The sequence below is a fragment of the Hyposmocoma kahamanoa genome, unplaced genomic scaffold (genome assembly GCF_003589595.1).
Source record: "Hyposmocoma kahamanoa isolate Upper Pololo Valley unplaced genomic scaffold, ASM358959v1 95, whole genome shotgun sequence".
In the NCBI taxonomy this organism is placed as follows: Eukaryota; Metazoa; Arthropoda; class Insecta; order Lepidoptera; family Cosmopterigidae; genus Hyposmocoma; species Hyposmocoma kahamanoa.
The window spans coordinates 7,508,936-7,524,189 of NW_020654972.1; the positions used below are offsets into that span (position 1 = coordinate 7,508,936).

A 15,254-nucleotide genomic window follows, 5' to 3' on the forward strand; every position below is an offset into this window, starting at 1 on the left:
TACATTGTTTATTTTCAAAGCCAGCTTTTCTAATTTTCACGGGCTGAAGTTAAAAATCTCTACTTATAAGATTATAGTACTTTAGTGTGTTACCGAGGCACTACTCAGAACAGCCAGACCAGAACCAATTTAGAAAAGTTCGTTTCCCCAATTGGTTTTACCGGGAACCATACCAGGAACTTCTTTATTCAGCACCCAGAGTGCAAGCCGTTGGATTACCGAGGTCGTCATTAGTATTACTTACTGGACTCCTGTTCTTCTAGCATCGAAACGTAAAACACCCATAGAATGAAAGATTAAAATGTAACAATGATAACACATATCAGTAATGTAGATATAACAGACTAATTTACAGTGCATCATATGACGTTATTGCTAAGCAACAATTCCTCTCAAGCAACCTTATCGACATTTCCTTTCAAACACCATGTAACACGATTTGTTTCAGGGTTATCAATATATTTTCTAATTCGTTTAAACATAGAAACACGAAAACAGGAAACGCATAAATTTTCGTGTTTCTCTTGATTAAAAGACAAAGAGGGAACATTATATTTCAAATTAATAGTACATTTCAACCAAAATTCTGCAAATTGATGACGAAAAACCTAGAAATGTGTAGATTTGCGAGATTATGTAAATACCACTAGGTAGCTATGTAAATATTACTGCGACAGCCACAAGAGCAAAGTTCTATTCTATTCTATTTCCTTAATGGCGGCCACCAGGCTTGGGTCCGCTTCAAGGAGCAAAGTTTCAGGGGTCAGATAGCTGTAATGAAGGGTCTTGCGTAATAATGAGAGTAACGTTTGGTCCACGTGAATCTTATTGTACAGGTTCACACAAAGAAAAGGTAAGAAAAGGAGAAGGAAAGGAAGGCTGTAACAAAAAAAGACAATGGTATAAGAACCTAACCTAACTTAAATCACATAAATATATGTTTTGGATGAATACAATAATACGTTTAGGGTGTTGACGGGGCTGCCGACACTGTAGCGCGTCAGGTATGTTTGCAGAAGCTCACACAGATGACTTTTATGCTGTCATAAGAAAAAAAGTCGCCTCGATGCTGAGTCGTGTCCGCGGTAGCACCAACACCATCCTACGCCTTATAGCAGACCGTTTTGACTGTCCCATAGTGTGGCATTTGATTTGACTGCATATAGGAAAAGGATGAATTTGATAACTTATTATATTTAATTATTATTTGATCTTATTTTAATTTTATGCTTTTTATCTTGTGATTTAGGTATAAATATTTAATTTTGATTTAGCGTTTAACTTTTAATTTAAACAATTTATGTTTTCGATGTCAATTTAATTTTAATTTTAAAGTGATTAATCAATTTTATAATTTAAGAGTATGGATCATAGATATCTGAAATAAATTATTTATTATTATTAGTATATCTTGGACGACCGTGTGTAAGATATGAAAATATATTAAGGCCCACCTCACACCCGCCCTCGGGCAGGAATCGCACGAAGCGCGGCATAAAGTGGAACTGCGAACACGAAGACTCCGTCGCCTTCCCTAAGTCCAAGTCGATCAGTTCTAATAACTCGTAGAAGAGGTACTCCTCTGAAACACACAATTAATAAACGTAAATGCCCAAAAGTTACTTTTCGACACCAAATTTTGCAGTAGACGTCAGAGATACGGGAGCATGATCGTGTTGAAAAATAAACAAACGCACTGGCACAATCCGAACTTTGTTATTTTGTTTTATTATTGTAATTGACACCGCAGCGTCTTTGGTTGACTTCTGGGGGGTCGCGAGTTGAAGAAGTTTGGGAAATGCTGTACTAATTGAGTTTAAAATTATTAGCTAAATCATTGACTTACAATTATATGGACGTCGGGTCCGCGCTAAAAAGTGTCCGAACTTATTAGGCGTTAAAATCGTATACAGAGCGTCATTCACGCTTTAGTCTTCGTTTGTTCGACTGACAGCGAAGCAAGCAAAATTAGACAGTACTGCGATGACATTATAATTTAAATTCAACGTATTAGCTTTTTCATATTCCTTTACATGTCACTACGTTTAAATAGGTTGACTTGGGACATTTTTTTCGTGGTTTTTGTATAGACCCGTCGTCCATTTATTTGTAAGTCAATGAGCTAAATTAATTCATTTGAAGAACGATTGAAATATGAATAATTCGACGCAAATTAACGAGTAACGTGACCAGGTTTTATATTTAACTTAACCAGTTTGCTTTTGACGACTTCGGTGGTCGCTAAGTTTGCACTGTGTTGGTTAAGGAGACTCCGGCTTTGATTCCCGAATGGACCAATTTAGGAAATGTCTCGTCTGGGTGTGGGAAGTAGCCCAGAGTGAATTCCGTAGCTCTGGTACTCAACTAGAGTTGAGACCAGGCAATTGGTGTGGTCGTTTATGGCACATTATTATTAATAACCGTCATCAGTAGATGTCAAGACCCATAGACAAAACAAAAACAGACTAGGAGGTTTTACTGTCTTCACTGAGTTTCTGTAAATCTCTAATTGTTAAAAAAAAAGAAATAATTCGCCGCGTTCGTGAATTTCGTTTTTCTTAAAGGTTGACTGGTAGACAACGCTTTTAGCATTAAGTCCGCCTTTTGTACCATCATGTCTTGTGGTCAATAAAGTTTTAATAAATAAATAAACAAATGTCATTTAACATACAGGTTTGTTAAGCTTGATGTACTCTTTCACTGTTTAAGTAAATCTTGCATAAGTTGACCAACATTTCGATACCTCCAATCATCGAGTATATAACCAGAAAAAGAGACGAAATGTCATTTAATTTGTTTGAAAACTATTCTGCCAAATCATTACGGTGACAACTGTGCTCCGATTGGCCAGCACGAATTCGAATCGACCAGTTTAGCTTGAGCTTTGGTATAATGGACGAAAATTGAAAAATTTCGTATTTAATATTTAATTACCTATGAAATGTGGTTCTGTTTGTTTTGTAATTAGATGTTTTGCTGTTTTCCCACACCATCGGATGGAACAGCCCCTATTGTTAAAGATAATATTACCTTTATTACAATAAATATCAGAATATTTTTGGAATATACGGAGACGTACACACAGGTCAGTTGTTGGCGCTGTACTATTTCAGCTTTCTAATTTGTGATTTCAGCGCAAACGAGAGCTGATATTTAAAAGTGATATAAAGCTCATTTGCCTGATGAGTGATAGTTAGCGCTTATTTTGTCTCTATTTCTGGTTACACATATACTCGATGCACCAACTTAATTTTTGAATCTGTTCTGTTTTTATTTTGTTTTTTGTTTCTTTATTTATTTTTTTTGACAAAGTTCGTGGAGCATAATATTAGTAAATAAATATAGCAGTATACTAAAATAACAGAAAATGACCAAAAAATAGAGATGGTTTAGTGTTCATAGGAAGTATCGAGCTGAAGTTCGATCCATCAACTTTGAGGTCACAAGTCGTGCTTACAAACACTAAGCTATCACTCACGTTAGTTTAAAACATTCCATATATGTATAATGATCTTACCGAATAAATCCAATTCACGTATAGTAAAGTTCTGTGGCGCAGGCTCCTCCACGTACAAAATGGTGTATTCAATGTTGAACCTTATGACTTTGCATTTCGGCAGTTTGGCCAGCTTGTAGTGCGAGAACATTGAAAATCCGGAGAACAGGAACTCGTGTTCGTCGTGGCCGATTATTGTGGGGGACTTTATAAGGAAGTTTGTCGGTGGTGACACGGTGATACTGGAACAAACAAGAGTATTGTTGATCTTGGCTTGGAATAGTGGATAGAGTGCAACTCATATAACTTGGCAATGGAAAATCAATGCTCACTGTAAAGAAACTAAAACTAAAATATTCAAAGAAACTAAATGTAAGGACTCAACATTCTTAATTGAAGAAAAAGAAACAAAAATCGAACACAAAGAAATATTCATGCACCCAGCTGGGGCGAAAGAAATTGTTGATAAGGTTTCTCACAGATGGCGCTACGACAAATAAGTCATTAAAAGCTATTGGTTTTTAAAGATCTGTAAAAAGCACATAGAAGAATTCGTAAGGTCCGCTAGTTCGTTCTATGGCTTAGTTGGCGTAGCGTGTGGTTCGAATCCAGCCGGATTGAATTATTTTTTTTAAGTGTTGTTTAAAATATTCACATTATCAAACTTTGAAAATCATACTATGGGGCGTGGTTACCTACTATCCGCCATTTTGTAAAAAAATCGAAATGGCGGTCATGTATAAAACCTATATATATGAATCGACAACTAACGTCAATACAACAATAATGTTTTATATGACAAGATTTTCTAGTGTCACGTTTCCAAGATACAAGCTTTCAAATTTGAACAGGTAATGCCAACGACCCAGCGGAGGCGAGCTGAAAGACAGTGACGTCTCCAGGTACTAATACGTCATGGGACCTCAGATTCTGGAGGCGGAATCGCACGCGGGAAGTGACGCTTTCGTCAGCTGAGGACGCGGCTGGCAAAACACTGTCCACACCAACGTCCAAGCAAGGAAGGAGTTTATGTTTCTACTCACCGATAGTGGTACAGCTTATTTATGTTGCTCTGCGTGGGAATACATTTAGTGAAGGCGTCTTCGCCAGCGTACACGCCGTGTCGCATGCCGTGGCGTCGCGCGCGTGCACTGCAGCGGCAGAGGGGGCCGCCGTTCATCTCGCCCGTGTTGTTGAACCTGCAACGTATTCCATATAACAATAACTGAGACAGTCGACAGCATGGAAGAAAAAAAACAATGGAAGTACCTTTAGCCTCCATTACTATCAAAACCGCTGTCGCCAAAACTCGTACATCTGAGTCTAAAATCTAAAACGAAGTAACAAATTCTGGACTGTTAATATTATTTAAACTTTACCCTGTTGGCAATATCGTTGAAAGTTCAATACCATCAATACCTATTATTACAAGTTACGACGTTTTGATTTTGAATTGAAATTTCTCAAATCTAGCGGTTAATAACTGAACGACGACGAATTCGAGAATTCCCCAAAAAAGCAGCGACCATATTGCAGCAGTATAAAGTTTACTTTCGTTTTTAGTAACAAAAAAATGATTACGATAAACAGAACATTGAAAAATTATTAGAATAAAACCTACCAATAAAAGGACGTCGCGTTCGCGCTAAAAAGTGTCCGCACCTATAGGGCGTTAAAATCGCATACAGAGCGTTAATCGCACAATAGTCTTCGTTTGTTCGAGTGACAGCGCGGTTGTTAATCATGCAGTAATAACTTGTAAAAATTACTGCAGTGAAGTGTGAAAACATGATTTTGTATCATATTTTCACTAAACAAATATATTGTGTTATCATAGTTGTCATTTAAACGTGTTATTTTGTACAGTTTTATAGTATTTAATTTATATATAACTGAATCGTAAATATAAATTACAAAAGCACACGAAATAATGAAATAGCTAACTGTCCTTTTTCTACTCATTGCATGCGCAAAAGATGGAAAGAGACTCATTATGTCAGTTTCAAGAAGCTTATATAAACTTCTTGATCATTTTCAATTGTTCGAACCACAAGCGATTGAAATATTTAGAACAAAGAAACTGTGGATCCTAGTTTTAAAATGATTTTTTTATAAAACGTTGTACTCGTTTTACGGCATGGGATTTCCCTTATAAGTGAAAAAATACATTTGCCCAAAGTAACATTAGCTCGAATTTTCAAAATGTGTTTTTACGAAGATTACAAAACAAAAGCTAATTTTGTCTATGTAAAAAGCATCAAAATTACTCGAAAGCGTAACGGTTTTGTTATAAATCGGAATTACGGATATTTGAGTTTACGTTTAGTCAGAATATCGGTACATTTCTTATAGTACACGCTTATTTTCACATTTGTAGTAATAATTGTATATATGTATCTGCCCACCTCTTTATTATACCTTTAAGTGAATTTGTACAAAATTCGACATAATAATACATAAAAAAAAATTAATCAATATTTACGAGAAAGGCTATTCCATTACTCTTGTGTTCAAGTAATTTTCCGTCGAAGCTAAATATGGTGCATTTTGTTAAGTTTTCAGTAAAAGCTGAATATGGTATTTTTGGGCCCTTCAATTGTTGTAAGCAAATTTAGACAGTACTGCAATGACGTTACAATTTAAATTAAATGTTTTAGTTTTTTATATTTCGTTACATGTCACTACGTTTGTATAGGTTAACCTCGGACATTTTTTTCGTGGTTTTTGTATTAGACCCAATGTCCATTTGTTGGTAGGTCAATGAATAAAACAAAATAAATAAGACTAATGATGATACGAAACATCACCATAGATATTATTACAAGTGCGACTATAATTTTTGCCTGCCTCTGTGGCCGAAAGGTTACCATGCCGGACTGCCACGCAGAGGTCCCAGGTTTGATTATCGGGCCGGAAGAAATATTTGTATGGCCTACATTTATTTCTCTCGTGAGTTTGGGTGTAATATGTGGTTGTCTATGTGTGTGGCCATGGCACCCGCGACACAGGGTTTCCCTACTGTGGGGCTACGTTGAGTGTGCGCGGTATTATAATTATTATTAGTATATTATTAAATGTACCAATGTCATACCATAATTCTGGGTGCAATCTCCGTGGATGGCTCTGCTTCCTTTGCAGCTCCAGCATGATCCTGTCAGTGTATCCCTGTAGCCCATCTTCGTCTAGGCACTCGTCATCACTCTCAGATGATGACGAGCTACCCTCTTCCACTAAAAATATCAGAAATTAATATTAATATTATACCCAATACTTAGAATATACTCTTAGGTTATTTACACAGAATACTTAAAATAAACCAAAACAAGGTTTAGCGGGGAATGAAATCCTGATACTTCTCACGATAGCTTCTAATTTATTGGACACCTTGATTGTCAGTATCAGTATATTTAATTTGGCATCCATGCCGAAGTTATAAAACAAAAACATCATGATCCTTACCTCTTAGCACAAACATATTGACACATTTTTACCTTTTATTATTGATAATTTTGGGACAATCCACTCTACGTCTATTGCTTATAGTTTAGGTGAAATATATACTCTGCCTATTCCGATCTCTGATAATAACAGGGATGTCGAATTTAGTACACTATTTTTTAAGTAACACTACAATAGCAGTAGAGCGCTTCGTGTAAGAGTTCGTCCAGGATAGCACTGTCACTTTACCTATTTCTGCTGCCAAGCAGTAATGCGAGCCTTCCTGCGTTCTGGATTTGAAGGGTAAGGGTGCTGGTGAAACTACAGGTATATGAGACTTTTCAACTTTGAGTGGCACTGCGACTGTTATGGACAGGCGTGACGCTTACCACCTGGCGCGCGACTTGTTCGTCCCGTCACTTAGTAACATAAAAAAAAGAACTTACATCTATGCTTGCACATTTTAGCCTTAGGAGGTTTCAATGGCGGCAGCTCATCGCCAACTGGTCGTGCCTTGCGCCCTCGCTCAATCAGTTCTTTGAAGAAATTATCACACAGCTTCTCTAGCTTTAGGGTCTGCTGGACACCCTGACCATCCTCAACAGGCTTATAGTATAGCTCAGCTGGGGAACTGCGGTACCACATTGTTGATGACTGTAATGTTCAATTTATGGTTTAAAAGCTGGTAATATTTACAAAACGTTGTATGTACTTAATCAAAGTCAAATAATATTTGTTTCAAATGTAAATAAACACTTGAAATCGTCATATTAAACTCTACTGCTCATTATCATAAATCAGATTCCCCTGAGAAGAATGTACTATAAACAAATAAATACACTCTCTGACACATAACTCGAGCCATCCTTAAAAGGCTAAACTATAAAAGAAAAAGTTTTCTCTGCTTTTTTAAATTCATGTTTTCAATAAGGACTTAAGGAAATGACGTATACCAGTTTCAAAGTTGTATAATAGTTATTGATCAATCAAGCATTGTTTAAGCTAAGGGCATTTAATATTGAAAATGCAAGGTGCCTCGAATTATGTCTCTGGGAGTATTTTAGACAACATCACATACATTGCTCTGATATTAAATTAAGTAGCTAAAGCACTGTGTTCTGGAAATCGGAAACAACGACGGTACCACAAACACGCAGACCCGAGACAATATAGAAAAGTTATTATAGTTTTTCTATACTGACCCGGCTGAGGTTCGAACCCAGGACCTCGATGGCGACACCATGAAAACCGGCGTGCAAGCCAGTCGACCACAAGGGTCTTCAAATGAACAAGAAATTCTAGGGGTTGCTCTAGTACATTACAAGATACCTACCAAATACCTAACTGGAATATGTATGGATGGCATTTTGCAGTAGTATGCTGCCATTACAATACAATACAAAAAAAATCTCCTAATTGCAACTAAGGACAACCCACAGAAGCAAATAAAAGACAAATACAAAATGTATCAGGCACCTCTATCATACTATATCAAAAGACTTATTTCATTTGACTATATAAAGTAGCTGTGTGCCTAATAATAATATGTCTATGTGACACATTATCAAAATCAATAGTCTTTGTTTTAAGTTTAGTTCACTTTGCAGGCATTGACATAAATGGCAGTAACAACATTTTCTGATAGGATATTCTAGTTACCAACCACTTAATTGCTGAAGAAGTTATGTGCAGCACTTTTGACTAAAATATTTTTTATTTTCTGTATTGTATATTATATTTATTGTATGTACTTTATTTTAGATAATTGTGGAATTTACCATTATCTTTACCAAACCTGCAAAGGTATAAGTTACTGTTAAGTACAACTGTTGACTTTGTTCCTTACCTCTTCTTCATCTGAATTATGATCTTTCTGCCACTGCTCCAATTTCTCAATAAAATCTTCAGAAGTTTTACAATAGTTTTTCCTACCAACAAATAAATATGTCTGTAAAACTTATGATAGGTATACATTACAACAATTTATCACCAATGTAAACAACCAAAATATAACACACATGTATTATGTTACTAACCTGTACTCTTCCAAGATCTTCTCCCGATCTGTCAGTTTTTTACGAGGCAATGATTCTTGTATGGAACCAGACCGGCTGCTTGAATATTCCCTTTCTCTAGAATATCTCCTTCTACTTGGTGACCTGAATACGCGTTCACATTTAGCATCATAATGACTCCGACTATGGCTCCTATGGTCTCTAGAAAGGCTACGTCGATGCTCATACTCATATCTTCGTCTCTCAAGCTCCCGTCGCTCTTCATATTTTTCTCTGTAATATTTCTCTCTGTAGTATCTTTCTCTTTCTCGTTCTTTCTCCATATCTCTGTAGCTATGCCTTGAAGGGCTCCTGCTACGGTGACTGTAACTTGGACTATGACATCTGTGATCTCTGGCCTTGGATTCTCTGTAATGCCTTTCTCTACGTTCTCTATCATAGCTTCTTTCTCTGTCATAATACTTTTCTCTTTCAATTCTTTCTCTTTCTTTCTCATATCTTCGTCTTTCATCATCTTTGTCATAATGTCTTCCTTTGGAATATTCTCTGTCATGCCTCCCTCTATCATACTCTCTTGGAGGTGACATTCGAGTCTTCAACTGACTTGAAGGCCTGTTGGATTTTTCCTCTTTTATATAAGAATACTTTTTCTCATAATCTTTGGAAGTAGAAGGTTCACCATCTTTTTGGCTGTAGTAGCTACGATCTGACGGACAAGGTGAGTCTCTTTCGGATTTAACTTCTAGTTTAGGCGGAACAAAACTCATTGCGAAATTGGAATCTTTTGGGTAGTACCCAGGCTCCCTATAGGAAAATTCGGAAGCGACTGGAGGTAGAAAGGGTGGGGGAACAGTGTGGATGTCAACGGGTGGCGAAGGGTAAGCGGTAGCTGGGGGTGGCATATTCAACGGTGGTAGGGTTGGAACCGCCATGTACGGCGGCTCGGTACCAGACACCAACGGTACGGTGAATGGAGGTGGATGGCTATACAGCGGCGGCGGAAGAATTTCAGTCGGTCGTAAAGGTGGTGCACCCGGTGGTGGCACATTCAAGTTTGGTGGCGGTACACTGTAATTTACTGGCGGTATTGACATTGTTGTAACCTATATAACAACAAAATCGATATGAGCAAAGCACATATGATTGTTTCCTTGTTTTATAGTCATTTATAAAATTGCTTTATTTCTTTTTCAAGGATTTCACAGAATACAAATAAAAGGCCGACTGCAAAAACTTGTGACATTGTTCTTTTCGTTCAGAACTTTTCGTAATTTAGTATGACATTTTCTATTCCGTTCGAAAATCTCAACATTAAATATGTCCAACTTTGTCCGGCTGGTTTTACAGGTGGGTTAATTTTCCGAAAAATTGCAAATAGTGGGAACGTTCCATCGAGTATATAACCAGAAATAGAGACGAAATAAGGGTCATATATTCCTGGTAACACATTAGCGATACAGCTCTTATAAATATGAATTGTCGTTTGCACTGAAATATAGACAGGCCAACTACTGACCTGTGTGTACGTCTCCGTATATTCCAAAAAATATTCTGTATTTATTGTAATAAAGATAATATCTCTAACAATGCCATGCTGTTCTATTCGGTGGTGTGGGAAAAACAGCAAAATATCTAATTACAAAGCAAACGGAATGCAAACATGTCATCGGTAATTAAATATTAAATATGTAATTTTCGTCCATTATAATAATAATAATAATAATCGTTTATAGCAAAGCTCAAGTTAACTGGTCGTTTTGAAGTAAAACAGTTGACGACCGAAACCCATCAATTGTTTCCAACTCGGGCTAGCCAATCGGAGCCCAGTTGTCACAGTAATGATGTGGCAGAATAGTTTTCAAACAAATTAAATTACATTTTGTCTCTATTTCTGGTTATATAGTGTGTCCCTGGTAAAAGTGCACATACTGAACAGAGTGAGAGTAGACCACAATTGGTGGACGAAAAAAAATAAAAAAAAATCTAAAAAATAAATTGAATATTTTATGTGGGTTTATATTTTTTTTGCTCGGTCGGACGACTTAATTTGCATAAAACGTTATAACTTTTTTTTTATACTAGCTTTATTGCAACAAAATAAAAACTGTTAGCATTGTTATTAGTAGTACATCAAAAATACATTATAACTATGTAGACTTTAAAACAAAAAAATATTAAAAAAAAAATAATTTATCCAAAATTTATTTTAAAAAATCGTAAAATTTTCTCTATAAGTCAATTTTCGCAAAAAAAATCCCTATTTATTGCATTATTTTCACAATTCTTCTAATTCGAATTTCTATAACACTTATATACTTTGGGATCAGAGCAACATGTGATATTGTCTAATCCATCCTATATATACTAAATCTATGGTCTAATCACAACACTAACAACAATAATGCAAATCGGAGCGCAGTTGTCATAATGATATAGCAGAATAGTTTTAAAATTAAATGTCATTTCGTCTCTTATTTCTGGTTATATACTCGATGGAACGTTCACAATAAAAATAATTCGAAGGCTCATATCATGTTCTTCGTTAAGAAATATCTTTTGAAGTTTAATTTAGCGCGATTATAAAATAAAATTGTGCATTTTTAGAAGAAGTAATAGTAATAAAACTATTAATAAAATATCAGGAATCCAAAATATAAAGCACGCACGTGGTTTAAATTTGATTATGTTTAAAGAAAAATAAAAATAAATGTCCGTACACCATTTTATGCGTAATACTAATAAATTAATAAATAATACAAAACAAATTAAAAAATCCACATTTTTAATAACAAGTACAGGGCCAAGAGCACACTTGATGTGTTCTTTACACTGCTTACTAAATTAAATTATCTAGAACTCAGTCTGGAAATCCAAATTACGACACACCTCTTTGATTTTAGCACTGCCTAAACATTCCCCATTTTTATAAAGAACAGCATATTGTCCTTCAGTCAATGCTCTTACATTGTTATCTAACAAAATAGTTAACCCTTGACTATTATTTACTATTCTACAAGCTACTAAGGGTTTCGTATGTTGAAATCTGAAACAACATTTAAGTACGTTGTTTTGGGTCAGTTCTATAGGTTCACTGTGTATCCAGTGGGGTGTTCCTGTGAAGCATAGATTGTTCCAAATGGCTGGATGCTTAGTGCCTGCAACCTGCATCAAAATAATATTATTATTAAGGTATATTACTATAGCATTTAAAAACATTAAATCATATTCATCAGACTATGGATAAATTTTAATCACTGATCTGCCATACACCTTTGCAGTACATAAAAGATTCGAGCTCTTTTACTATTAGCTCATGTAGCTTTTACATTACACAAGGCATTATTCTCATAAACAAAATGAGTAGTTACCACATAAATATCATTAGTATCCAAGTCTTTTTTAAAAATGAAATAAGCATTTTTCCAATTGGCCAGACAGCATCTCTGTCCAACAGTCCACTTGTGGAGTCCACTGTGTTCCCCCACCACTTGTCCTGTATCTATATCTATGAAGTTGCCCTTTCTTGTTTCAATATACTGTAATAAATGAAATGAAAATTGTTCATATTGAAACTAAGATCTAAAACCAGCTTTTATTACCTCTTTTATTATTATAAATGGCCTGGATTTTTTTATCCATCGTACAGATGTTAACAATATAATGGAGCTGAGTGTGAATATCAATTAAAGATAGGGCCTTAGAGATAGAGGCTGTGATCCACGTTCTGGACCTTACATGATGCAACAAATTTCATTGGCCATTCAGTGTGGTAATGCTGCCAGTACTATGGGGATGTTTGAAGCAGCTATTAATTTTTATGTGACAAAGCCTGTTCCTGATTTATATTTGTGTCTTCCTGAAGATGCCTATGTTGCGGACTCACAAAATTATGTAATTAAATTAGTTTTAAGTGAACTGGGGGTCTACGCTCATTCTTCGTCCGAATGAATAACTGTCAAATAAGTAATACTCGACCAAATTAAGACGCATGATGCGAGTGAAGCTTCATACTTGACATTGTCATTAAGTTTTGTCGAATATTACTTATTTGACAGTTAATTTTTCGGACAAACGTCAGACGGAGAATGTGTAGACCCCCTGAATTGTACTGGAAGAACAAATTTTTCGTTTTTCGAAATAAACATGAGATTAAAGCTGTTTCTAATTGTAACATAATAGATGTCACACAGAAGCTGTTGTAAATAAAATTTAGCTGATACATTATTTGTCATGAACTCACTTCTTCAATAAAATGTTGAAACCTTCTCTTCCCTATAAAACATATACCAGTGCTATCTTTCTTATTAGCAACATTAATAAGCCCTTCTTTCTTTGCTATCTCTCTCACTTGACTCTTCATAAGATTTGCTATGGGAAACATACATCTTCTCAGTGAAAATTGTTTAATTTGTGATAGGAAGAATGTTTGGTCCTTAAATTTGTCTTTAGGTTGTAGTAATCTTACTCCTGCAATATATAAAATACTTTAAATGAATGTGGCATTTGTATTGACCAACCCCACACAAAAGGGTATCTAGTTAATAATTAATAAACAACTACTAAGTCCGGTATTAAAAGAATATCAACCGAGATGTCACTCTGATATTGACATTATATGAAAATTAAAGTCAACATTATACGTTTAAAAAGTTAAATTGGTTATAAATTCATTTACTTAAAAACTATAGACAAATAAGATTTTTAACATGCCAAATATATTGTTTCATACCTTCATTTTCATTATATTTGTCCAAAAAGGGCCCAAAGGACGTATTCGCATAATGCCCTGTAGCTATAACATCAATGCCTAAGTTATTCCTGCAATGTTCAAAGAAACTATCAAATTTAATAAATCTGTTGCACAATATATCTGGATTTGGCGTTAGGCCGTTCTCGTACTCATTCAGTAGCACGGTGAATACTTCATTCCAGTATTCTTTTATAAAGTAGACCCTATGCAAAGGAATATCCAGCTTACGACAAACGAATGTAGCGTCCTCAAAATCCTTTTCGTCTGAACAAAAACCAGCCTCATAGTTGCTGTCCCAGTTTCTCATGAACACACCCTCGACAAGATAACCTGCAAAATACAATTCAAGATAATCCGGGCGAAATGGGTGACCGCGATGCATTAATAAAAATATTGGTTATTACCTGCCCGTTTTAGAAGTAACGCTGCAACGGCACTGTCTACACCTCCGGATATGCCCAACGCAACTTTTTTGAACATTTTAGCACATTTATTCAATTCAAATACATACGGCAAAAATAGTTTTTGCATATATCTAGCAAAGAGAATTTAAGCAGAAATTAAATTTAATTAATTAATTTTTGATGTCTAGATCATTCATAGATCATACGCTCTATTTTTTTTTTTTTCTAAATTTACTAAGGCTTTGGCAAAGCCATCAGCCTAAACATGAAGTTTAATTACGTTCCTGTAAATATGGCCGCCACAAAGAGGATAGGCAATTTGAGGCGGCGTGCTTGGATTGACTCGGGATTCCTTAAAACAGGCCGATACGGGTATTTTAGTTCGAGATTCGTATAATTTCGCGTTTTAATCTGCGATTAAGGCACAATAGCACTATCCTATTCCACTTTAAACTAGATTTCACAAAATAATTGAAAGTCAAAATAAAAACGATACTTTTCCCTCCAAAAGGCCCAGAGCGAATGTCATACGCTCTATATAAAATATGTGACATTGTGTGACATATTGTGATGGCTGCGAAATAAGTAATTAAGCATTGTGTTTGACATATAGATTTTCACATTTATTAGTACACGTCGTACACGTGCTTAGGCCACTAAAATTTCATTTAAAAATCTAAATATAACCTTAAAATCAAAACAAATACTTGGCGAATATCATATTATTTATATTTTTTTATGCTCGCTGCTTGGGAATATGAGCATAAATGGCTGAAGAAGTAGACTTCAACGACGTGTTGGATAACATATTCTTGCGAGAAGAAGCTGAACACAAAAAAAGTTACGAGGAAGGATTCAAATCTGGTAGTGCTGCTGGGAGTTCCGAAGGTTTCCATTTGGGGTATCATAGAGGTGGTGAACTCGGTCGGGAGCTGGGTAATTTTTTTTATTTGGTTTGATAATTGATACATCATGGCAATAATTTCAACCATCAAGTATACTTCCACCATCATGATTAAAATTATTCAAGTAAGACATTCTGAGAAAGTTTGTGGACAAAGATTCTTTCTAACGTACTCGCCATTTTAGCCATAAATTGTGCTGCTTAGTAATTTATATTGTACGCTTACCATTTCTAAACTTTTAAGTGC

General features: G+C 35.5%; 2 protein-coding genes across 3 annotated transcripts in view; both read right to left on the minus strand.

Moving 5' to 3' along the window:
- Positions 1 to 10,164, minus strand: part of LOC113238338 (ribonuclease 3) — a 23,681-nt gene extending 13,517 nt beyond the window's left edge. The window contains exons 1-7 of the mRNA XM_026475179.1: positions 8,971 to 10,164; positions 8,781 to 8,862; positions 7,381 to 7,588; positions 6,588 to 6,726; positions 4,540 to 4,695; positions 3,518 to 3,738; positions 1,455 to 1,582 (exon numbers count right to left, since the gene is read on the minus strand). Coding sequence (XP_026330964.1) covers positions 1,455 to 1,582; positions 3,518 to 3,738; positions 4,540 to 4,695; positions 6,588 to 6,726; positions 7,381 to 7,588; positions 8,781 to 8,862; positions 8,971 to 10,043 — 2,007 coding nt within the window. The 5' untranslated portion in view covers positions 10,044 to 10,164. The remainder of the gene's footprint in view (positions 1 to 1,454; positions 1,583 to 3,517; positions 3,739 to 4,539; positions 4,696 to 6,587; positions 6,727 to 7,380; positions 7,589 to 8,780; positions 8,863 to 8,970) is intronic.
- Positions 10,165 to 11,746: 1,582 nt separating this feature from the next.
- Positions 11,747 to 14,240, minus strand: LOC113238257 (mitochondrial tRNA-specific 2-thiouridylase 1). 2 transcript variants are annotated; one of them, XM_026475065.1, is made up of 6 exons: positions 14,104 to 14,240; positions 13,849 to 14,029; positions 13,679 to 13,767; positions 13,190 to 13,416; positions 12,318 to 12,485; positions 11,747 to 12,111 (listed from the first exon to the last, which is right to left on the minus strand). In XM_026475065.1, exons 1-6 carry the CDS (start codon positions 14,228 to 14,230, stop codon positions 11,800 to 11,802), a joined length of 1,104 nt encoding a protein of 367 aa, XP_026330850.1. In that variant the 5' UTR covers positions 14,231 to 14,240; the 3' UTR covers positions 11,747 to 11,799. The 2 variants fall into 2 exon arrangements, with proteins under 2 accessions (XP_026330850.1, XP_026330849.1); XM_026475064.1 differs by having other exon boundaries at positions 13,679 to 14,029.
- Positions 14,241 to 15,254: the final 1,014 nt, after the last annotated feature.